The sequence below is a fragment of the Antennarius striatus genome, chromosome 4, assembly GCF_040054535.1.
Source record: "Antennarius striatus isolate MH-2024 chromosome 4, ASM4005453v1, whole genome shotgun sequence".
In the NCBI taxonomy this organism is placed as follows: domain Eukaryota; kingdom Metazoa; phylum Chordata; class Actinopteri; order Lophiiformes; family Antennariidae; genus Antennarius; species Antennarius striatus.
In genome coordinates this window covers 19,605,723-19,631,134 of record NC_090779.1, presented here as the reverse complement: position 1 = coordinate 19,631,134, position 25,412 = coordinate 19,605,723, and the positions used below count along the sequence as shown (strand labels likewise).

Sequence of the window (25,412 nt, the reverse complement as noted above, 5' to 3'; positions counted from 1 at the left end):
GTCAATGGACCATTCACTGAAACGAAAGGACTTATGGACTGACTTGAGCAATCTTTTATGCTCCCCCTTTTGGTGGTGGTGGTGGGGGGGGTTAAAAATGGAGGGCAGTTCACATGAGTAGCAAATATAACTAATTGGGGGAACTAAGCACGTGAAGCAGAAAACGCCTGCAGTGAAAACGGCCCGTCTTCCTAAAGAGCAGAACTCATCCTCGGGCACTGCCGACACTGACCTCATCCTTTGATTCCAGCTTTTCTCACAGCCAAACGGACTGAAATCATCTGGTTGGAAGATGTCAGAACTGTGGGAATGTTATTTACCCACTGCTAAAAGAAACCAATAGGTGCAATCAGCTGTCTTCCTCAATGACCAATGGGAAACTGCTTCAGTGACGGTTTCCTCACAGCCGTTTGACTGGAGGGTGACTTTGAATAAAACTTTCTGAAGGACTGCATGTGTGAATATTAAAAAACAAAAAACTAAATTTACTTAGAAGACACTTTTAATGGACTTATGACCCAAGTCACTTACAAGGGAAACTTTCCAATACAGTAATAAATGATAAAATTGGTAAAAAGTTGGGTTTGCACAAAAAAACATTTTCATCCTCACAATGGCTCAAGTTTGGTTTTTTACAGTTTGGCGTACTCAAGTCTCAACAGCCACAAAAAGATGAAAACACTTTTTCCATAATTTGTCACAAAGCAGTTCCGTGAGCCGCTGAAGACCTTTACAAATACAATTAATCTGATGACTATAAACCCCCCCCCCCCTCCAAAAAACAAACTTACACTCCCCTCCCCACTGAAAAGAATAGAACATCACATGCTTGATTCCCAAACTCCCATGAATTGCAGACGTTTGAGCTCGAACAGGAGGGCCACGTTACAGCAGACCTCTTCTTGAACACGACGTCCTCTCAGGCGTGTTCCCTGACAATTCATCCCACAATGCAATGCTCCTTTTAACCCACTATTTGTGTCCTTATCTGTACAAACGTTGAGGTCTGTTGTTTCCCGATTTTATTATAAAGACTCTTTTCCCTAAAAATGGATGGAATACTTACAGTAGAAAACAGTTTTCATCAGTAAAAAGCATTTTTTTTTTGTAAATCACAAGTCATAATATGATAAACAGTTCATGTTTACGGGGAGAGTGGGTGGGGGGGTGAGTTGATGTTTGCAATGTATGTGCTGAATTGTCACTTGTCTGTTGTACTGAGTACAGACTGGAGAAAATGAAAAGCCACACGAAAACCACCGAGTTCCTGCTCCCGTAACACTCGACATTACGATGAATAAGACTCCGACGTGACTGGCACAAGCTCACATTTCATTGTCACACACATAAGTAAAAGTACTGCATTAAGTGAGTATAAATAGGAACATTTGATAACCATGTAATTAAACCTTAAATTTTCCAAACATCCTCTAAAAGTTAAAGTTAAAACATTATCACAGTAAATATGGTTGAATTCAAATCCACAAAAATGCACGTTACAACAGCATCATGGTAGAAAAATAAGTTAAAAATTTGCATAAATATTTTTGAACAAAAAATTTATAAAACTTTTTTTTTTATTTTACACCACTGGGTTTTAAGTATGTTCAGTCCAGTTTGGTGCTTGTTTGACAAAAAACAAAAAACAAAAAGAAGAGGTTTTTGATGAACACAGACTTAAAAACTGTTAGTACCCTTTGATAACACCGTTGGCTAAAACAGTCATTTCAGATTTACAAAAACTTGGGAAAAAAAACAAAAAAACAAAAAAGGAGAACTGACGCATATCCCAGCTATACTTCCTTAAATGTCCACTTTAGTCCCTGGATTCGAGCAGAGACAGACGAAGGGTGTCCCATATCGATAAATGTCTCAGGAGTGAGCCTTCTCCCACGGCGGATCTGGTCCTCAGACGACTCCTCACAGGCTGAACACAAACACAGATGGAGAGGAGACGATGAACCGGCCTGACAGACATTAACGTAAGACGCTGACGCATCAAGCGGACTTCCTACAACAGTTACGCAACGACGTACGACCGACTTTAAGAACGTAATAATTAATGTCTAAATTCCAAGGATGCATCCAACATCGCTCTACCTTCAAGACATCAGCACGGTTTCATCCCTGCTGTAGCAAGACTACTATGGAAGCACTAAATGTGTGCGATACCATAGTATACTGCAGGCTAGCAGCCATTGAACGAGGAAAAACAGCCCCCCCTCCACCCCCCCGTGAGCTTCAAAGCTGGACACAGATGTTGATAAGATAGACTTATGCAGCATTCTGCTGCAAACGATGGCAGGACTACCTTTATTTAAAGTACATTCATTCAAAACATGTCTGGAAAAAAGAAACTTGTGTGTCTGAATCAATTTTTAGTAGATCACTAGTGAAACGTGAGGGAGATGCTAAAACCTCTGAACAACCAGCGCCTTAAAGTATATATTCAACTCTATTTCCTATATCTAAAGAACACACACTCTGCAGTGTTAAACATACCTGCACTTAAGCCGTTTCTGAGGAAGTGCTCTGGAAAAACAGAAAATATTCGTGAGTGAATTAAGTAAGAGAACCTTCGGCTTAAGCAGCATGAGATCAGTGTTACGTCACATTCATGTGAGGGGGGGTCTCAACATCCTGATACATTTACTGCTACCAGCATCACCCGCCTCATTTGTTTGGGGATTTCATGCATTAGAAGATCTTGACATTAACTGGCTGAGTGCTGACGGTTATATTCAGCTATGAAACCAGAGTCCAGCAGCAGCTCGTGCCTTTAGGTCTAGTTAAAATCAGGCGGTCTGTTTGCTGACCAGCGCTTTGCTTCTACATGTTCAGCTTTCTGTGGTGTTTGCATCCTGGTGATAGATGACCTAAATCTGAAAGAGCATCAAATGAAAACGATATCATGGCTTTAGTTTAATATCTCGGTTGTGGAGTTACTTTTTCAGAGACTAAAATCTTAAACTGTTTTTGGTTTAAATGAACAAAGCGGTTTTGACTGAATCTCTTTATAGGAATCTTTTCATTCTGAGTGGAGCTCCAACACGTCTATAAAACATCTGCAGTGCACAAATGACGAGCCTCTTCATTCTGATTGTGTTTCCTGTCAAATTTATGGAGCGTATCCTTAATCAGGACGCTCAGTGTTTACCACATCACAAAATAAACCTCAAACACACACACACACACACACACAAATAATCTAACCGTGTCCACTCTACGCTTTAACGCTGTTTAGGGTGGGAGTTGGCACCACCTGGTGGAACACAGAGCCTTAAATGACGCAAACACACTGACTGTGAGTGTGTGTGTGTGTGTGTAGATGTGTGCGTACTCACCTGTAAATGTTAGGATCTAGCAGCATCGCCGTGTCCTGTGGTAACTGCGACAAATGCACCACTTTTGTCTTCAGCTGAGATCGCTCCGTTTCGTTCACCCACACATCTGGCAGTCTGCAAAACCACACGCAGAGAAGCAGGGAGGACACACAATCAGCTGGGCTTCAACTCTGAAAAAGGGGAGCGTGACACGAGGACGAGCGAGGCTGGAATCGAGCGTGGAGAGAGACGGACGTGTGAAGGATCGTTTTTCTCCCCTCTCCTACCAATCACTCAACTCCTCGCTTGAGTGATTGACTTTAAATGTCAAGTTTACCCCCCCGACATCGACAGGCCCGTTTGAGTTTGACTTCTTTTATCTGAGGTGTCTTGGGATGAGAAGCAGATCTTGCCCTGCAGAAGCACGGAGGCCTGTAATTATCCTCTCCCCTGCCCCCCTTGTGTCTCTAGTTTTTTAAAATTTTACCGCTTTTTATCTCACCGATTTCTCGAGAAGACTGCTTCTTCTTTGCGGGGTGTGTGTGCGTGGTTGGCTGATGCGTGACAGGCATGTATGCTAACACCAACAGAGAAGTGATTCTGATGTACGGGATTGCACAACTGTGCTATAACGTGACAGAGGGGGCCAGCGAGCGCTGGCAACGCTAGTCGAGGTGCAGAGGAAACAAAGAGTTTAGCAAGTCGGCAGCAACTCCCCATCCTCCCCTCCAGCCATCCTGTCTCCACCCCCCAGCATTCCCCCCGTCACAAAGTGCGTCATCGCAGGAGCCCCCAGAGATGCAGCCATACACACATATACTAACACACACACATGCTCGAGGCAGGAGTTAGGCGAGCAGGCAGCCGCGCAGCCAAATCACTCATTCACACGCCGAGTCAGCCTTTTTCAGGAGGATGTTGTGCAGGTAACGCTCTGCCTGCAGCACATTCAGCACCACAGAGAGCAGAGATGGAACAAAAAAGGTGACAGAAAAGTAAATCACTTGAAATTATTTCAAAGACGAACCGGAAAAGAAGGACGGAAAGAAAGCGGGGGGTGGGGGGATTAAGAGAAATTTACAACAGCTATTATAAACTGTGGATAAGTCAGGACATGCTATAACGTTCAAACAACCACAGTTAAGTACTTACAATCTACAAACATCCTGTCCTTAATGCAGCAATAAAAATCTTTAGAGTCACTGTTGGACAATTTGAAATATGGCTGACGAGTGATGCGATTATCGGTGTCACTGGTGGGGATTTCCATCTGATGGGGGTGGGGGGGTGGGGGTGGTATCTGTTATATCAAACATGTGCACATTTACAAGCATTACAGAAGGTCAAAATTAACTCCCCGGAGCCAAATCCAAATGTCCAACTCACCCTTTAGTTAAGAATCACACTAAACCCAACCTAAAATGAGGACATTTCCATTTGCCCACGTGTATCTAAAGACTTTGTTCACATAAAGGGTTTTTATTTTCTCTCTTTTTCATAATTCTGAAAGGCGTCAGTGTGTCATCACTTTAACGGTGGAGGGATGAGAAAGACGAAGTTCGGAAAAAGCATAAAAAAGAAAACAAAACCCATAACCGTGTCCTTCGTTCGGTTTAGCGTTGAGAGTTCTGGTTCGGAATAAACTTTAAAGAAAAAGGAGTTACTGAGTGTTAGATACACAAAAAACACACACCATTGTGCGCACACATGTGTTGCATTCATGAGTCACCGTAAACATGTCTGAGCGACGGCTGTGGTTCAGACAACTGATTATTTTCTGATGGATGTGAGGCACACAGGAGGGCGGGGGTTAGCGTGTCACATGTCAACATGTCACACAAACACATAAGTGTTAGTATCACACCCCCCACACACACACACTCACAAACACACACACAGGGGTTCGAATACATCTCCACCAAAGACTCCTTTCTGTCACACTAAGCCAAATAAAAACAATTGTATTTATTTTACGGGGGCGGGGGGGTTCTTTATGAGACAGACCTGTATACTGTGAGACCACGTCAGGGAGAACCACTTCAAGCGTCTGTCAGAGACAAACCCCCAGCTTCCAGGCCAGACTGATGGCTGGCGCTGAAGATCCAGGAGTGACAGGGTCGATGAGTTCAACTTTGAAGATGCAAAGATAACTTATTGTTAAAAAATGGTGAATTTTTGTAATGAAATGGACTAGAATTAGAAAAAGAATTCAGTGGTGAGGTCCAGTTTAGGGCCGCAAAAGACACTTTAGGCTAAAGAATAGAAAGTTTGTGCCCAAAGTCACAGATGCCCACATCAAAGTAGAAACTCACTTTGTGCAGATGTGAATAGTTAATACCCGTCATAACAGGTGAATATGAAAATTATCTAGAATTCTGTCCAGCGGTTTGTCAGGAACGTGAACTGACTCACAATCATAGACAATTACTCACCATTATGAGGACACTAGAATGAGTTACAGATGGATTTGGATGATTAAAAACCTTCAACGCACTTCAAACTATGGTTCACAGCCGTATGATTCAGGGAGCAACACATGCGAATGAGTAAATATGGTCAACATCAAATCTCTGAATGTTAATGATTACATTTTACTGGATTTTTAACTGCTGCAGCTCCAAAAACTACCAGTGAAGAAACAAAGTGGAAAATGTTAAGGCTGACGACAAGGGAAAAAAACCTGGGATTATTGTAAAAGATCCCAGTTCTCAGTTAATATTGTTAAAGCATCTTGGTATGGAGCTTCAGTGCATCACTGATGCTGAGAAGTCACACCCCAAAAGTTGCAGTGCAATTTAAAAGTGGAACACTGTCCTCAAACTATCATGATGGCTCTGAAGAGTGGAGGCTGTAAACTCAGTTTGCCTTAAAGTAGAAAAGGATGTTTAGCTACGAGCATGTTGACCAGGGAGGGATGTCATGAACTACTGATCCATGTGGATCCATGTGCTGTTACAATGTAGGAAATTGTTCATAATCAGGATCATTGTTGACCTCTTTTATATGTGGATAAGTGCTTCAGACTTTCTGCATTTTCCATAACTAATAGTCATTCTACTTTAATGGCTTTATAGTTAATTGATTTAAATCCATGTGTTTAAATATACATGCAGTGTAGACATGTGTAAAATCTTATAATCAGAAGAATAATCTACCAATTTATTTTGACTCGAGCTCTGCGTTTCCCGTCTGATTTTCATTCCTAAATGCAGCTCTTTTAGGTTTCAGCTGTGGGACACATTTCTTTCAACCGCAATTTTCCCCTCACAAAATTTTATGCATGCAGACAAATGTTAAAACAAGTCACAACAAAATGGGTTACGGTTTTAAATGACTTTGTACAATTTCACGACATGACTAAAACCTACTATGACCCCTGTTGAGTCACATCATTTAATAACGGCCACAAAGAGGTTTTTTATAGAGTTTTGGGATGACCTTGACCTTGTAGAAGTAGTACCGCTGTAGTAAAGTCATCTTTGAGTGAAAGTGGATATAAGGGATAAAATGTGAATAAAGTTCCTGAAAATATCACATTATGAAGCTCACAAATAATGGCTGGAGCGCGTCATGCATGACCCACATCAGGTGGAGAAAACACAGCTTCAGATTGTATTTAAGTTTCCTCCACAGGATGAAATGACTCACACCGTTTAAAAATACACAAACATCTTCTATTGTAGATTAATTTTATAAGCCAACTTCTGACAATAGACAGACTAACTTTTAATATTATTTGGGAAAATATACAAAGCAATGAAAACAAAGAAAAGTCCCGAACAGAGAAAGTGTCTAAAAGATAAATCCATGTGGTCTTTAATTTGTCCAGAGTGATGATGGAGTATCTGTTGTTTCAGGGCTTTAACGGTCACTGATTGTGTGTTTTACGCTGGTCGTTATCGTCAGTGTTGTAGGAGGATCCTCTCATGCACCCGATTACGGTTCTCCCACTCAATCCACCCCCGCCCCCATCCCATCCCTCCTCAGTGAGGCGCCAGTCATTAATGTTCACGGTGGTTCATGTAAATCAGTTAGTCATTAATCCAACTGGAGTTAATAAGTGTCAGTGTGTGCAAGTATCCACCCCCATCCCCCCCATTCTGGTGGCTAATGATTGACTCAGAACCTGAGAAACACACATGTACAAACACACAATCAAGGCATGATACTGACCTCCGTGTTTGGGGTCACGACTATTAATGATGGTCGAACACGAGCGCCATATTGCTCGTCGAAAGAGAGAATGTTACGGATCGAAGGTTACATTTTAACTGGGACAAACGGACAACAACCAACAATTCACCACTCATTAAATCCCTCCCCAGAGCAGTAAGAGCAGGCCTACCTTCTGTACGAGGAAGCGATGAAAAAAACAAAACATTTGTACAGCTTCTCTCTAGTGTCCTTACGGGACCCTTTCAAAACCAACTGCAGAAGTTTCAGTGTGGCGTTTCTCCTCTAGTGCAGCTGTAATTGTTGTCTGTTAAATAATTGTGCATTCGTGTCTGGAGAACAGCAACACAAAGAAATCGTCTTCACGTAACCTTCTAAACACTTTGAATTCTTATGCATATTCGCGACCGCAGCGGCCGTCTGACAAGGAACACATACGATTTAGCAGTGCAGCATTTTATTCTTGTCCGATTCTCTCCCCATCGCTCTCTCCTCCTTCATTCCGTTTCTTCATTCAGCTTTTTATCACTCCCTTTCACTTCCATTATCCATCCCTCCTATAATTTCATTCATCCGTCCTGCATCCGTCTGTCTTCTGAGCCATCATATCCATCTCCATCCACGTCTGTTAGGAATTATTCGGACAGGATTTACTTGATCACTGAACTTCTTCATCTTTCCCCTCTCCCGCCTTTACCTCATTATTCCTCTATGCGCAGGATTAAAACTCCCACATGCTGGGTGAGGAGGAGACGGCAGAGGTGGATCATAAAAGGGGAGCGAAGAGGAGGAAGAAGGGGAGGATGAAGCAGCAGAGGGCTGACAGAAGAAGGGTTTAGTTACAGTATGTTCGTCGGAAGCTGTCAGCTGCAATCTGCTTCATAATACATCACCCAGGTTTCCTTGCCCGGCGCTATCCTTTGCTCCTCTTCCCGCCAAACCCATTTTCTTTGTTATCCAGCCTCTACTTTGTCTCCTTTAACCTTGTTGCCACATTCCCTCTCTCTCTCCTCTTCTGCCTTTATACTCACCTCCTTCACCTTTCTGCTTATTTCTCATCTCCCACCTCCTTCATCTGCTTTTTAACTCTCCTCTTATTATTTCTCTCTGCTCTCTGATCATTTTCAGAGGCTGTGCTGTCAAACCTTTAATGAGGGCGTCGGAGGACTGAGTGGAAGTTTGGTGGAGAACTTCCCCTGAGCAAAGGCTCTGCTTACCAGAGACTTTGTGCACCGATTCAAAGCTTCATAAGAATAAAGACCAACTCAAGCGTGAGGTGCAGGAACAGCTCGGCCGGTCATCTTCACCTACAACATGGGTATCACAGCACCGCATGAAGATCCTGGCTGATAATTATGATTGATGGCCCTCGAGGCGAGTCATGGAGCCCCGGTATGACACAGACTATGTGGGGGCCTGGACTCTCCAGAGCAAATATTAGCACAGAGAAAGAAGTTGGGAGGATTTATAGCGGGCCCTGACATGAAGGAATGCCACCACGTCGAGTGTACAACAGGATGAAAAGGAGCATCGTAAAACCATCAGGGAGAAAGAAAAATAGGAGCTGTTTTTGTTCATTTTGTACATACATGAATCCCTACTGCTCAAAAAAGGAAATGTTTGTATGACTAGCCCAGAGTTTACACCATAAGCACATGCAGCGGTTTGTTATCTACCAACCTCAGTGCTTTGGGACACATTGAGTATGTGATCCATACAAAACATCTACTTAAAAATATATACCAAGATATATACCAAGTAGAATTTCAAATAAACCTTAACCAGCTCCTGCTAGCAGGAGCAGAGCTACAATTCATTATTTCAGCAGGTCGTCTGATCTCGAGGTTCACCTGATGATCACACAGCAATTCTACTGCTGACAGGATAAGACAGTTTGAAGAACTCAAAGAATGCCACATTGTTCAATATATGAATAAAATACTGCATAAAAATGTAGAGTAATATATAAAATACACATCTTAGACGACTGAGAGTGAGGATTTGTAGCTGCAGCGCTTTAACCTGAGGTGCCGTCTCTGATCGATGCAGTCACTTTTGTTGATACGTCCCAGACACCACTTCCGAGCAGAACACTGTTCGCGTGTTTACTCTAGACGTTATAATACCAAGCGTGTCACCAGTCAAAACTGCACCAAAGTTGACACCGTACTTCCTTTGACCCCCGGGGAACCGACTCGCCAAGTTTGAAGTGGATCAGATGAACGTTTCTTGAGGTAGGTGAATTATTAGATAAACGTTTATGCAGATGTAAAGAACGTTATTGGGCGAGTGGGACTCACATGTCCTCAGGTGTCCAATGTAGGAGAAGTTTCACCTTTCCAGTCCCCTCTTTCCTCCTGGCCAGCACCTGCACACATAAATCACACAAAAACAAAATTTATGAACTACGCACTACCGCTTCCTGTTTCCTAACATTCATTCAGTCTTATTTGACTCTGCTGTATGTTAACATTTGATATCTGCACAACACAGCAGGCAGCAGCTTCATTGATGGAGCGATTATTCGCACGGCTTCACTACATCGCGGATTTTTTACTAGGTAGTCATGTGATACCATACATGCATGCTATCGGATGACTTCAGTTGTGTGTGCGCTTCGTTCTGAGACTCACCGAATGCAGCACGCTTGTGTATTAAAGAAACACTTTTCTTTAATACAAAAGTGCTTTAAACAGTCTATAAGACTGTGGGAAAAGGTAATACAGATATAAGTTGGTTTAATATCAGTACGCGGAGAGTTCATGAACGTTTAAATTACCGTAAATAATATAGTTTGTCGCTATATCGCGGAATTTCGTTTTCCACGGGTGGTCCTGGAACGCGTTAACCGCGAGTAACGAGGGATTACCGAACGCTGTTGATATTCACAAGCTGAGAAAATCATCTGTGGGTTAAACGGGATGAACGTTTTATCTACGGTAATATTTGAAGCAGTGTTTACGTCATCGGTTATCGTGTGTCGCGATGGCCTTTTCGAGATCTGATCTGCCAAACACAACCTCAAACTTCCAAGGTCTTTCATCTCGTGCAAAAGCAGCTGAGACAATAGGAAATTCATTCAAGCGCGTGCCCCTTTTCAACGTGTAACATGTCATCTTTTGGTGCTGCGTTGGTTTATAGTAAAACTGGTTTGGAATTCACATAAATATTGGCAGCAGGAAAAAGGAACGTTAGAAAAATAATCCGACGTGTCAAAAATAACCACAAATATAAGCACTTGCGTCAATTGGCTCTTTTTTTGTTTGAGGAATGTCTATTATTAGGATAAGGAATGATCTCACATGTAAAGAACTTCTCTTACGCACTTGACTGTCTTTTTTTTATCGGCTCTAGAGACTGTGGCATTGATGGAAACTGGTTCCAGGACAGGAGAATGAGGGCTCCGCAGAGACGAGATATATATACAGAGACCCAGAATCCCTCTCCTCGTCCGACAGCTCGTCTTGACATCCCAGATTTAGGCCACTTCTATTAATCTCTTTGTTTTTACGAACCTCAAACAGTTTAGTTTGTCTAGTGAATCTGAACACTTTCCACATTTGTAGAAACAGATCGACGTTGGTGTCTTCAGGTTGAGCACAAAGATTTTAAAAAAAGTCTGCTTCTGGTTTCTTTTCATATTTTTTCTATGCTCATTTGTCAGAAAACTAAAATCCCATTTTGTTTTTGTAGCCTCAGCAAATGAATTCATACAAGCTGAGAAGAAACATGCAAATATATAAGGAAAATAAAGACGTCTCTCCTAAAGTTATGTCTGCTCCTCTTCCTTAAAACATGCACCCGACATTTTTCCAGAGTGGAAAAGCGAGCGAGGCGAGAGTGGAACAGCAGGAACAGCGCGAGTGACGAAACTCGATACCTGAGCATGTCTCACTTTAACTGAAATAATGTTTGTGTGAAATCCAAACCTTTCCTTTGACCTGTTAAAATAAATACGTGTACTGTAGACTGACTTGCATGGAAGGTGGACGTTTCTGCATCCATTTCCCCTCACATTTCTTGGTGATAGATAGGGGGGGGGCAAATGGAGGCGTCCCGCTCTGACATGTTTTAAGTATAATGCATCATTTCATGCTGTGATATCAGAGGTTTTAGTTTATCCGCTGCCTCCGTCTGCAATCTATTCGCCGAGGTTTAAATTGTTGAGAGGAGAAGACTTCTCAGAGGCAACAAAAAGGCTTCGCTGCAGAATTAGGCAGAATCCCATGTTGGGCAGCGCACAATGGGCCCCACAAGCAGCGTCTCAAGCCTCGGAGCCAAGACTCGGTACGGCAGCTGCTTTAGTGTCCTTTTAATTAGAGCTGCATTGCTGTTAAATTGTCCTTGGCCTCCTCGAAGCACCAGGGTGATCATCACAAACCCAGACTGGACTCAAAGACGACATGGAGATGAGGACGAAGATGAAGAGCTGGGCTGGACATTTAAGCGATATGAAGCGTTATGTGAGCAGAGTGATTTCATCACAGCAGCTGTAGCCTTCAGGGACAATGCTTAATTCTCTATAGACCTGAGCTGCGGCGGGGGGGTAATAGAGTGAGGGAGGGGGAGAGCTGGATGAAATAGGGAGTGAACAGTGGATATTAGTTCAGCTCCAAAGCGGTGAAAACTGTGGGACCAAAGCCGGGGGAGGCCGGTTCTGCTAAAACTGGGTGCCTGTCTAGTGTCAGCGGGTCAAGCTGTGGATGACGCACATCGCCGCAATAACAAAAATATCCCATCATAAACATGACTGAGTCGCTCTGGTGTGTCAGCAAGCCCACGGGCCAAACTCCACAGAACCCCCACAGCTCCGCTCCGTCTCCCCAGGCATGGGAGGGTCCGCTGGGGCCCGGGGTCTAACACAGCGCTGCGGTCCTTCTACACCACAACCCTCCCGGGGTTACAAAGAAGAATGCATGCCCAACTGGCCACTCCATTTCATTCCATGATGCTGACCTTCACTTAACCCCTTTTTTTTTTTTGCTCGTACTTTTACCCTCCAGCTCTGTTTCTCTCCATTCGCTCCTCTCCACCCCCCCCCCACCCCTTCGCTAGTTCTTCCTCCTTTTCAGTATCACTCCAAATATGTGGTTACCTCTCTTAACCTCTTCCCAAGCTTTATCTTCAGTTGTTTTTGTTGTTTTTTGCTAGTGAGCAATTGGAGTTTGTAGAAAGAACAGGGAAGAGTTTAAAGGGAGTAAAACACACAAAAAAAGCACATCATCGACATGTCATGTCTAATTACATTTTAAACAAAAACAGAAGAATTATGAGTTAGTCTAAAACTGAACTCAACACTGGAAGGGATGACCTGAAAACTGATTTTTATCTCATGTGGCCTTTAGTGCAAATTAAGTTTTTATGTACAAGATATTACTTTGAGGATTATTTATCACAGACAAATAATGTCGGCCAGCTCTCTGGCCTAAACTCAGACACAGAATCACTGATTCTTCAGTAGGACTCTATGACTTTAAGGCATGAGAGGTAGATGGTGTCAACTTGTAAAAGAATATGTGGGTGGGTGGGGGGGAGCAGATGATAACCTGTTATTGTTTCCACTCGCATGCAACGAGAGTATCTTCAGAGACAGAGCGCTCCCTATTGGAATGATACGAGAAAAGCAGAAATAAAAAAAATGTAAAAAAGCTGCTATTCATCACTTATAAACAAACCCAAAATATAACTGAAGTTAATGTTCCTTAATGTAGAATTCCTCCAACGATCGAAGCCACAGTCTGTTACAAACTGAGAACTCGACATTGCGAAAAAAAACACATTTTTCCTCATGCTTACATTTTCCCTAAATTATGGAGGTGCAAAGGCATTTTAAAGTGAATTAATAATGTATTAAGGCCCTGACTCCCAGTTGACAAAGCCCAATACACAACAATAATCCCATTGTGTATCCTGTGAATCACAATTCAGAGAAAAGCAGCCTTGAGCGAACCGCAAGGTTCAATTCAAGTGCATTCGGTGATTTTCAGTCGGTGGCTCTGTCATGCCCCCTGCTGGCAAAGCAGGAAATTAGTTTTGTTTTTTTTAAAAAAACATTTCATTAATGGAACACTTTTATCAATGTTTTTTCAGTATTCATGAAGCACAATGCAGATTGTCATATTCCACAGCTAATAGTTAATGTGCGATTTTAATACCCGCTTCTCGTGAACCCAGATAGAAACGTTGTGAAGCTGCACACACACTCACCGTGCTGTGGAAGACCACGCTGTGGCCGTTGCCCACACTTTCAATGTGAGTGGCAAGGTTCAGACAGATGGCTCTGTGGCGAATGGCATCCATGGTTTGGGCGTCAAAGAAGTCGTGAGGCCTCGCTGGGGGATAAGAAGGACGGGATCAGACAAACGGCGTCACGGGTCGGACAGTGGTCTTCATCTACTAGTAATTCCATTGTTCTTTAAAGCTTGAAGATGAAGTATTTCTTTTGCTGCACTAGAAAAATTAAAAATCAAGAATAATTTGACATTTAAATTTTCTTAGGTTTTTTTAGTTTAGTTTTGTGTGTCAGCTTGTTAAGTGTTTCCTTCAATGTAGACCAAAGAGTTTTTAATAAAGTGCCGTCTCAGTCTAGATTTCCTTACATCAATGACAAAAAATATCAACAGTTTATGTGGAAGGAACTTTCGCTTAAGTATATTTAAAGTCTCATACAATCATTTAAAATATTCAACATGTCGAAGCACCTAAGGAATTTGATTAAAAACCAACATTGAATCACGAAGATCCGCCACAGCTGATGGAGGTGTTGACAATGAATGAACAACTATCAAAATCCACTACCGAGTGGAAAATCAACTATCTTGTATTTCACACTGTATTCACCCTGTTATCTTTTACCAAAAAAAGAAAAGAGGGAAGCCAGGAGGTGGAACAGGGTTAGTTTGTGTGCCCATTAGGTACGTACGTAGGGAGCACCTGCGTTTGTTCTTGAGCTTCTTCCTCTTGTTGAGTCCAGCCTTGGAGGGCGACTCCTCCTTGAGTTTGGCCTGACTGGACATTTTGGAGGAGCTCTGCTGGCTGAAGTGACTGGGGACGTGACGGGCGAGCCCTCCTTGGGAAGCAAAGCTGGCGTTGCAGCCACCGACTACACACTGCAGGGGAACAAGAGCAGCACAGGAAACTTGGTACACTTAGACTTCTTTAAATTAACTACTGACAGTCTTTATTTAAAAGGTAATGTCATGGGATACAAGGAAAAGGGTAATGACACAAACGTATTATGGCAAAATCCAAATCCTTCCCCCTTAGCTGTGGCATTTGCCCTGCCCCTTCATTTTTTGCATACTCCATGTAGGGCGGCACATCACCAGGGAAACAAGGGGTAGGGGACGTCTACCCCTCAGGATGGCCATAAAAATGAAGTGTTGCAGATACAAGACAGCAAGTACAGTTCTCACCTTGAAGGGCTTGTCACCACTGTGGGTTAGCATGTGTCTCTGGAGCCAGCTCTGACTGGTGGACGGTGTGTTATATACCTTACAACCCTTCCACAGACACACAAACACCTGTGTGACAAAAAGAATGAAGAGTGCAGGGAAAAAGTTCAAAGGAGAAACACCCAAAGAGACGACGTGAACCATTTGTGTAAGAACATCACAATGAACCTTTGTGTGTTTACATTAAACCAACCGGACACAACGCCCTGAATGAAGAGGAAAAGTTTCAAATCCACTGACCCCCCCTCTTTGCCCATCCACATGAATGCCCCTGATGTGCTCTGCCAGGTCGGGGCTGCAGGTGAAGCACTGTGGACACAGGTCCCAGCAGCAGGGGTAAGCCACCGTCTTGGCCCCGGAGGAGCCGGCACTGCTCTGTCCGTTCATCATGGCGGGGGTGGAGCGGCCACTCGACACCGTGCTCTCCATCTCCATCAGGGTGCTGCTGATGCTAAACAGAGGGGAGGATGAAGACAGCTCTTCAGAGCTTGTATATGCTGAGCAGAGCCACCAACAACAGGTGCAGATATGAGTCTCCACAATAATCCGTGTGCGTGAAAGCCTTCAAGCTGTAACTGATTTTCCACGCATACCACGGTCATCAGTTCAGCCAAAATAATTATCTTGCTGGATGTTGTCCATGCTTCTGGTACTATATGCAGAGTAAGTATTTTGGGCTGTGCATGCAAAACCTCCTAAGTGCTCATCTGCAGTAATTTACTCATTGATGAATCAACATGTACCACCAAATATTTATTGTGAGTCCATGTTTTAATGTTGAGGTGCAAAGAATTGATTTTGTGATCGTTTTTCATGCATGCCACATGATTTGGTTCCATTTGCCGAATTAGTTTAAAGCCTGAAAACATAATTCCACCTAAATCCACAAGGCCACTTCCTTGTTGAATCAACCCTCTCAACTCATTCCACTTGTGGACTTCTGTCTCTGTATATCCCTGAATGGGCAGACCTTACAACACCACTCGCTGCACCTCAAACACTTCTGCCTGATTGACCTGCAGCAATCTCAACTGAGATTTTCTGCGTGAGATGGGACACTTTGGGATGTTCCAAAATCGCTTCTGATACCAGGAATTAACTCTTTTTAGGACTTCTGCGATTTTAAAATGTTAAAATCAGGTCCAAGCTTTACCTCGCTCACAGATGATCTTGGATTTTGTTTTACTTGACAAAATTCCCCTTCTCTAAATGCAGTAAGATTCCAATGACTGAGGAAGCAAACTTGACCTGGAGCATCCTGAGCCACCACCATTCACCTCTGATGGTAGGGTTTCATTCTTCCTCCTCCAGACATACCACTGATCCATAGGCCTGAAAAGTTATCTTTGCACCATCACTTCACAGAACACTGCACTAAACCCCCTGCAGCTGGTCAGGATGGATGTGAACATGGTGGAGCAGAATACATGGGTCAGCAGAGGAGTAAGTCTTGTAGTTTGCCAAGTGTGCTTCAGTGAGGAAAACTGGTTACTGGGTCGAATCATTGAGTTCGTTTAATTTAGGTACTGCAAAAGTTAAAGTTGGGTTTAATTTGTGTGTAGATTTCACTTATTTCTTATCTCTATATGAAGTTGATATTTTGTGTGAAAGGTGAAAGGTCAGAGAAACTCAGACAACTAGCTACTATGGAAATATGACATGTTAAAATGAATGAGAGGGTCGGGGTTGATTATATTTTCTTGGTGCTTTGATAATAAAATCATTTATATCGTGCATTTTGACTACTTTTACCTTTCCACCGCACGAACTTAAATAATTACAGAATGATGCTGGAGCAACGAACCGAGCCGCTAACAGCTAACACTCAACCCCGGTGCAGAGCAGACCGACCGACCTGTCCTCCGAGTCCATTCGACTCAGCGGCTCCCCATCCGAGGATGAGATCTCCACGCTCGGCCGCCTCAGGTCGCCCAGCTGCCCGCCCCCGCCGCTGGGCTTCTCACCATCCTCACAGATCGTTTTGCTCTTTTCGCAGTCTAGAACCGAGCAGCGGCTGTCCTCCCCCGCCTCCTCTTTCATTTCTTTTACTTCGTCATTGCTGGCGGGTTCACCTCCAAGCATTGGCCGGGACTCGAGCTTTTGCTCCGGCTCACCAGGAGCGGGTGTCTCCTCCCGGATGACCGCTCCGGCACTGCCGTCTGTCACAGACTCACTAGCGGCCTTCTCGGGCACTGCGGCGGGCTTCCCTTCGTCGGCCTCCGCGTCCTCCTCTTCCATTTTCGGTTCTCCATTGCGGCGTTGTTCCTCTTTTTCCGGATTACCGAGGGCTTTTTCTTTCTCCTCGTCTGTCTCAACGGACGGTCTAAGGCCCTCTACGCTCGGTACGGATATTTCTTCCGTCGCCACAGAAGCCATTTCGGTGGCGAGCGAACCGCCGGACGCTTAACGCGTTGAAATTTAACCGTGGCAGTCAAACACTTGACTGCAGACGAAGGGCGGGGTCACGCCACACCATCTGCTCTCTGATTGGTCAATCAACGCACGAGGAGAATCTGACGCGGATGTTTCATCTTTCCATGTGATGGTCTTTTAAATTGTATTCGCGTCAAAACCAGGTCGAGACGCTTTAATCGAGATAATTGCTTTCAGATTCACACAGAAACGGTAAGAACTTTCAAATTAAGAGGATGAAAGTGACTCGAATGAATTTAAGCTAGTCTATCGACGTCGTCCCTTAATTTGAAAGGTATCGTCTGTGACACCACTGTGACCACAAGAGGGAGCCACAGCTCTAAATTAAGATGGATGTCGTTCCAACTGAGGGATTGGGGAAATGTACCATCATTAAACACTTATGACTGCTACTAATGCAAGAACATGGCTTTAGTTATCTCCATGTCCACTAGAAATGTGTAAAAGTGTGATAAAGAACATAATCCAAGCGTTTAAGAAGAGAGACATTTATTTAACGTGATATAAAACAGATGGAATATGAACAATTGCAAAACAAATCTAGTATGCATCCATATGGTGGACACATCATCCCATCCTGCTGTACCATGTACATTATATACACAGTAAACCTCTGATAATTACACTTTGTACATAAAAAAAAAATCATGATCCATAAACATTTTTATTGCTTTTTACATGTGCTAATTTTTTGGTTCCAACACTTCAAACCAAGGTGTCATAAAATAGCATCAAAATATGATTTTTGTTTTCATTCTCTCTGTTTAAATATATTGCCAATCAATAAAAAAAGACAAGAGTGACTAAAGCAAGAACATTCACATATGTGTCTATGCGACAGGGACATCGGAATATCCCATTTTTAAATAATTACAACCTGGAAAATGAAAATATTCGTACTCTGTAACAATAAAGTGGCCAAGCTTTTAATTATAAGGGAGGTGTCTATATATTTAAATTCCCAGCTGTTTCATTCACTATTTTTTTTTTTTTTACAATAACTTGCTAAAAAAAATTAATAGTTAGCTTACGTTATATTTGATGTCTGAATAAGAATTTAGGAGACTTAAAGAAGACTTACCTGAACCAAAAACATGAAATTGTAGGTTTGAAACCTTTTGGCTAATTTTGAATGAAAATTCATGGCCATTAATCAAACACAAGCAAGTACCTAGTAAGAACCAAGCAATAACCTATTAAAACCATATAAATAATTTTAAAAAACCTTAAAAGTCCTGTAAAAACTGAAAATGGAACTGCAATGGAAAGAGTATCAAGCTACATTGTCTCACAAGGCAGAGGAGAGTGTGACACCTTCAGGAGTGGCAACAACACAGAAATATCACACAGAAAAAGCATCATTGGTGGTGTATGAGCTTTAGATGTCACAGTGAGGGGACAGGAGTCCGAAGGTAAGAGCCCCGAGTACAGAACGGGCAGTTTCTCTCTACTAGTTATGGCCTTGTGCTGACATTCTTGGAGAAGTCTGAGGTATGTTTATACCTCAAATGCTGATTCCTTCATGTGTAGGTTTTTACTGAGGCCAGGGCTTGTGCTGCAGGAAGACAAGGACGATTATATTATATATTATATTATATTTACAGGACAACAAATATGACAATATAATGCCTCTACAGCAACATTAGATTGAGAACAGCAGCTACAGAGACACTGACTTTAAACAAAATCATTCCCCTTTCAGTACATTTGGTCAATCCCTTCATTTCTACATGCACAAACAACACTCACAACATAAACAATACAGCATTATGAGTATGGACAGAACAGGTTGATGAAAGCCCTTACTGGTGCTACTACACACACATGAAGTGAGACCCATCAGTGAGTTGAGGGGGTGTGTTAGGAGACTGAAGGGGTGAGGAAGGGGGCGACAGGCTTTTCACTGCAATGAAACAGAGCAACATGTTGAGCAGACACCAGGCACATAAATAATAATTCACAACAACTAATGACTTATGACCCAAAATTCAGACAATCATGACTGAAGTCAATGAAATGAATGAAGAAACTACCAACGCTGAATACAAAGAATGGAAGAAGCTGCAGTTTAAGTGCAATTAAAGAAAATGTGTGATCTTCCAGCAATCCAACTCCTCCACCTCTCTGGAGACGTACCTGCTACCAGCTTGCTGCGTTTGGAGGCCTCTGCCGCCAGCTCATAGGAGATGTTAATCATCTTCTCCTTTTCTTGTATGGTCACCTCCTCCTCAGCGTCCTCCTCTGGGTTTAGAGTCATACTGGGAATCACATTCTGCATGCTGGGAGCAAACAAAAATCAGATGGTCTCTTAATATATGGAATAAAGCATCAGTATTTGAAATAACACAAACGGCCTAAGGGGCAGACAAGATATCATAAATTAATTCAACAAGGCTGACATTTAGAAATAAATGTCACTGTGGCTCAACACATTTGTGCACATCCAAGGCACTGATTTGCATGGGCAGGCTGGAATGGTTGTGTTGGAGCCATGTATGATGATGCTGACCTGCCGTAACCCCAGATTTATTTCTCATTTCTAAAAACCTTTCACACATGACCTGCTGGGAAAAATCAGCACTCACCTGCAAAGACAGACCTTCCACCAAAGGATTCCTGTCCTTGCTAACGACATTTAACTGACAACGGCTCAGCAGAGCGGTGCGTTTACCTATTCTTGACGATAAGGGCTTTGATGCGATCGACTTTCCTCTGCTTATCAGCCTCCTGTTCGGGGCTCAAAGCCTCCTCGGGATCTGACTCGACATAACGTTCAGGAATCAGCACTTTGTCAGGAATAGAGAGCTGACGACACAGAACAGAAGGGTACACATCACATTGAACCCTTCACAATAATATCCAATAATAAAATAAAATAAAACAAAAACAGTTAAATTTTTACAGTTAAAAAATGAAATAAATAACAGCTGCTCTTCTCTGTCATGACCCACAATACAGGGAGGCATGTTCTTCACTACCAAAGGCTTTGCCCCTGAGTAAGAAACACTACAGCTTGCAGAGATCTGTTAGGAATGCAAACAGTAAAGCATTTATTGAGCCTGTTAATTCTGAATTGAAGAAAAAAAAAAGGACCTTGAGCTCAATTGTCCGAGAATAGTTTCGCGACGACGGGTCGTGTTCCGTTTGGTGTTTTTTAAATCCTTTCCTTGTAGTGTTCGCCAATTTGCATTTTTTAGACTGATTTCTACAAATGAAGTATTTCACTATTAACCTAAGCTCATGGATCTTTTTTCTCTTTTTTAAAAAGGCACAACTCAAATAAGTCCACAACTTACTGTTACCTTCCATGTAATTATGTCAGGTTTTTAAATTGTCTATTTCAAAAACACATTTTCTGCCAAGGCTTTAGTAAAGTGCTGTCACTAAGCATCTCCCCAAATGATCCCCCTCTGCTTAATGAAAAAGACATTCTAACCTCTCGGTCCATATTTAAGTGGTCAGCCTGAGAGGCTTCTTTGAGGCGAGCGATTTCCTCGGCAGGCGTCTCCTGCTCCCTCACCACCTCCTGCTGCCGGAGAGAAGCCTCCAACGCCTGGATGTCACAGCTGATCACCTCATCTCTGCGCCTCATTTGAGACTAGAAAACACAGCAAAACACACAAACATTAGATATTATAACTTATATCTCAGAGGTTGTTTTCATCCTGTTCTGAACTGAAGTGCTTCCTTAGCATCTCTATCATCACAATACCTGCATGCTGCGAAAATGGTTTTCTTGTGCAACTGAGTGCCGAGAGGGTGTGTTCTCTTGGCTGCCACCCCGCATGCCAAGGCCTTTCTTTTTCTCCCTCAGGGCACCCTGCTGGTGGCGCCGGATCCTCTCCAGCTGCTCCTCCACGCTCATTCTGGCCCGGCCGCTCTCTGCAGCACACAGCTGCTGCTCCACTGCACTGCGTGGACGATCATGCTAGTCAGAGGAACACAGACACACACGCATAAATATTAATTAATAATGGTGTAGTACCTATGTCACACATGATGTAGTTGGGTCAGATCTCGTGCCGCAGCGTTCACCAGCTGTGCTTAAAACGGTCCACATTAGACCCGGTAGGATAATCACATGTTCTCTGGTGATGCTGCATGCATCTTCAGTCAGGTCTGAAATAATAACTGCAGTAAAGATTGGAAAGAACTGCAGAAAACATGTGGAAAGAACCTGCTGGATGTGCAGGCATGCTGGGTAGTTTTTAATTTCTGAGCAGGAGAAGCTAATGATGTGAAGTGAATAATGGAGACATTTGTGCTGTGCTGGAGGGGTTGGCATATCTGGATTCAGTCCAGAGTCGGAGTGTGCAGATTGTACAAAAGGCTGATATCCCAGGGTCCTGCTGAACCCTACAGTCCCGACACACACTCTCACAACCAAACAACCAGCATAATGAGCTGCATGGCCAATGGGGAAGTCATTAATGTGTTCATGCACAGCTGATTTATCAGATTCCACATAGGCTCATTTATATAACTCATTTTAATTGAACACAAGCACATCAGACACACTAAAAGCAGAAACACCCTAAAGTGTGATGCACTGATGAAATTAGTGTACTGTATATTTAAGGCTGGAAACTACACAGAACAAATATTGCATGTATTTTATGACAGCCTGGTTTTAACATCTGGAGTCATGAGCCATGCACCAGCTCTCAAATAGTCTAATGAACAAAACTGGAAACTAAAAAGGGGAATGTGATGTGGACAGTTCGCTGCTCCCTGCAGGAGGCGCAAAATAACAAATGAAAACACAAGAGCAGAAAGTATTTGTTCATTGTTATCTTTACTGCTGTGTGAAATTAAGTGCTAAACAGTTTAGCTCTTACATTTTATAGTGAGCTTTTTAAGGGTCACGTCATGTAGCCGAATCTGGTGGTGCTAAAGGTTAACGCGTGTTAAAAGTCCAGTTTTAATTACAATTAAAAGTGTCCCAGATCAGTTAACATTAAGGTTTGGGGGACTCACCATTCTGAGGTCGGGCTTCTTGCTCTTTCTTAATGTTACATATGAAGCTATGCAGGAAGACTCGGGCACTGGGGATTTGGTTCTGGGTGGGACGATTCCAACTGGGTAGGACATTCCTGGTAAGGGGGGGAAAAAACCCAAAAACACAAGAAGCTGGTTCAGTGGCAGACCACTCACCTTTATAAACACAACAGTCAGTGACTAGGATTTATCTTTACATTGTGATAGAAGTAGAGCCTATTATTAGTCTTATTATGTCTGTACTGAATGTAAGGAATAGAGCTAGAGGAGTTAGCCCATCACTTTGGCCATTCCTATTTTGTTTGGAGATTAATAAATGGCTGTGGCACTGTAGACTGACCATAAGTTTAAGTAATGTCTGTCTAAATGCCATTTTAAATATAAACATCAGAGTATAAATTCACTCAAATGAAATGTGTTCTTTTAGTGCGAACAATAATCAGAATCCCCAATATACTTAATAACACGGAAAAATTTGGTCTCTGTCAGACCTTTATTTCCAGAATGTTCAGCTGGGTGTTCAGATCTGTCCTCTCCGTTGCTCTCGTCCACCTCGGTCACTGTGGTGAGCTCTGGTTCGCTCTTGTACAGCCTGTAGTCTGGGCCCTGCCAATGAGAAACAACAGAAGAGTTCAATACACACACACACACACACACACACACAACAGGGAGGTGCTAATTTACAGTTATAGTGAGATTGGTTCCAAACTGAGAAATCCATCTTTTAAGAACTTTTTTTTTTTTTAATAAAATGCTTCAAAGACAGAAAAACAAAAACCCACTTGGGTTTAAAAACATCACAATCTTAAAACATGAATGAAAAATAAATGTACTTATATTAAACTGGCTTAAAGGAAAATCTTCCATGAAAACTGAGTTCAACAGTTTCCTAACCAAACGAAAAAAAAAGAAGTGGACAGGCAGATGCATCTAAATGCAGACAAAGTTCATTCTGTATCCAAGGACAAACCACACCACAAAACAAAATAAAATGGCCTCATAAACACAGAGAAAAGCAAGACGAGGCAATCCAACTTAAAAGAGAAGGGAAAAAATACACGGCTGAGGCATCCAACTCACTGAAAAATAAAGATGGAGGAATACGATCACATGAGACGTCCATCAAAATAAAAGTTGAAACCATCACAATGACATGTGATGACACAGCTGATGGCGGGGGGGGTAACCGGGAGGTCAACGAGCTTACGCTGTGAGCGCCATTCCTGTGACTGGCCTTCCTGTCCTCCGGCCTGTGGAGTGATGAAGAGCGCACGCTGGCACGTGAGGGAGGAGGGGGCACCGCGGGGGGGTTTGGCTCATAGGATTGGGGTAGGGGTGGTCGTGGGGGAGCCGAGTCCTCCTCCTGGGGATTATATAGCGTATGACAGGACACGAGGCAAGGTGACACATGAAGCCACCGCACACGCTCTGGGCAATCCCCATCTGGTTAAGAGTGATTCTGACCCACAGGACGCTACAAGCAGAGAGAACGCTCCACACGCTGCTGCAGAGCGACTGACATCCAGCGCTCATCCTGCAGTCTGAGCATCATTATCTACACAACGGGATATCTGGCTAAAGAAAACTTTCCTTAAACAAAATGTCAGTAAGCTGTCAAGAGTTCCATTCAATTGACATTTTCACAAGAGTTCGAAAAATAAAAGATTGAGTTTGCACATAAATAGAAAAGATGGGAGACAAAAAAACCGCGTCTTATTTCCGGAGATATGCTTTGTTGTTTTTATCTTGTTAATGACTTTCTGTCCAGCCGATTAAATTAAACGCCGCAGAAACTTTTGACCTTGTGTTCCGTTTGGAGTCTCTGTGACGCCTCACCTCATTCCTGTGCTTGCTGAAGGAGTCATAGCAGTTTACACCATCAACAGCGTTTCTCTGTGCTTTATGTTTATTGAGGGCCTCAATCACGTCCTGAATCCTCCATAGTTCTTTCTGGATGTGAACGTGCTGCTGGCTAGGAGGCTCTGTCTGTGTGTACACAGAAAATACACATGCATTCACAAATGTCCAAACATGAACCCAACACTTGGTCTATCATTGTGGACACAGGGAGGAGCAGGAGAGAAGCAGAGATGGTTAAATAAAGATCTTTTTACTGGTGACTCTCCTTTCTAGCCCTTACTCTTTAGCTCAGACTCAACCAGGAAGAACTAATCTCTTTGACTCCACATCTATCCCACAATAAAGTACAAGATGAAAAGAATATTTACTTGAGGGCTTCGTCATCGCTGCAGTCATCTATCACTCACTACTTTACCTTGAACTCTCCCTCCATACCGCAGCTAAAGGCACTCGAGCTTACAGATATTTGTTACTTCTTCTCAAGTGTTTTCAATGTTGTTTGTTATAATTCTGCCTTGAAGCCTTGAAACTCGAAGGTTGGTTATTATAACATGCGAGGTATTGACAGAGGAAGGAGTAAATAAGTAAAGCAGCACAGCTTCAGTCTGGAGAATGACTCTACCCGAGGGCTTCCAAGTGCATCGAGCTGGTCCAGCAGGTTGCTCTTGGCCACCAGCACTTCTCCTTCCAACTTGTCATAATCCCTCCATGACCGCTCCAGCTCCTGTTTCGGGAAACATACTTGATATTGGTTGACAATATTTCAATACATGTAGAACAAGCAGAAGAGTCTAGCTTTGACTTGTGTTTTAGTGCATGTGAATGTGATGTATGACTTACAGCTGTGACTCTGGAAAGCTCTCTGCAGGTGCTGAGCAGGCCACTCTGAAGTAAATCTCTCTGCTGGATGACGCTCTGTATGGCAGCAGGGTTATCAGAGCCCATCTCTATCTCCTGGCTAGCTGACAGCAGCGCTGTCTCCAGGGTGTGCTGAAGGAATACATAAAAATATCCAACACACAAACATTGCCAGGTTGGAATTTATCACGGTAACCTTTTCAATTCGTAGATTTAACAACATCATTATGGATTATTTGAATCTGTCCAACTTTTCTGAACATGACCCTGTTTTTCACTTCCATACTCTCCCATTTGTGGTTTTATCCACTCA

The 25,412-nt window shown here is 42.9% G+C and overlaps 2 protein-coding genes across 8 annotated transcripts in view; both read right to left on the bottom strand.

The window, feature by feature from the left end:
- Positions 1-1,028: 1,028 nt before the first annotated feature.
- LOC137594439 (zinc finger protein aebp2-like) lies at positions 1,029-17,381 on the bottom strand. 2 transcript variants are annotated; one of them, XM_068313897.1, is made up of 9 exons: positions 16,806-17,381; positions 15,191-15,401; positions 14,912-15,019; positions 14,419-14,605; positions 13,704-13,828; positions 9,797-9,864; positions 3,345-3,458; positions 2,503-2,532; positions 1,029-1,927 (listed from the first exon to the last, which is right to left on the bottom strand). In XM_068313897.1, exons 1-9 carry the CDS (start codon positions 17,324-17,326, stop codon positions 1,921-1,923), a joined length of 1,371 nt encoding a protein of 456 aa, XP_068169998.1. In that variant the 5' UTR covers positions 17,327-17,381; the 3' UTR covers positions 1,029-1,920. The 2 variants fall into 2 exon arrangements, with proteins under 2 accessions (XP_068169998.1, XP_068169999.1); XM_068313898.1 differs by lacking the exon at positions 2,503-2,532.
- Positions 17,382-17,855: 474 nt separating this feature from the next.
- The window catches only part of LOC137593422 (pleckstrin homology domain-containing family A member 5-like), a 64,712-nt gene continuing 57,155 nt past the window's right edge, over positions 17,856-25,412 (bottom strand). For 5 of the 6 annotated variants that reach the window (XM_068312105.1, XM_068312108.1, XM_068312109.1 and 2 more), the window contains 11 exons: positions 25,082-25,231; positions 24,864-24,965; positions 24,218-24,367; positions 22,873-22,987; positions 22,361-22,476; positions 21,096-21,311; positions 20,820-20,981; positions 20,055-20,188; positions 19,520-19,662; positions 19,190-19,286; positions 17,856-18,938 (listed from right to left, as the gene is read on the bottom strand). In XM_068312105.1, coding sequence (XP_068168206.1) covers positions 19,198-19,286; positions 19,520-19,662; positions 20,055-20,188; positions 20,820-20,981; positions 21,096-21,311; positions 22,361-22,476; positions 22,873-22,987; positions 24,218-24,367; positions 24,864-24,965; positions 25,082-25,231 — 1,377 coding nt within the window. In that variant the 3' untranslated portion in view covers positions 17,856-18,938; positions 19,190-19,197. The remainder of the gene's footprint in view (positions 18,939-19,189; positions 19,287-19,519; positions 19,663-20,054; positions 20,189-20,819; positions 20,982-21,095; positions 21,312-22,360; positions 22,477-22,872; positions 22,988-24,217; positions 24,368-24,863; positions 24,966-25,081; positions 25,232-25,412) is intronic. The other variant, XM_068312106.1, reaches the window with a different exon arrangement.

What these genes read in the sequence shown, in the direction of transcription:
- LOC137594439 (XM_068313897.1), bottom strand. Translation starts at nt 17,326, where the DNA reads ATGGCTTCTGTGGCGACGGAAGAAATATCCGTACCGAGCGTAGAGGGC. An exon ending in CGAATGGACTCGGAGGACAG is followed by an intron (nt 15,402 to 16,805) that starts GTCGGTCGGTCT and finishes CCCTCTGTTTAG; the next exon opens with CATCAGCAGCACCCTGATGG. An exon ending in CAAACGCAGGTGCTCCCTAC is followed by an intron (nt 13,829 to 14,418) that starts GTACGTACCTAA and finishes CTTATCCCCCAG; the next exon opens with CGAGGCCTCACGACTTCTTT.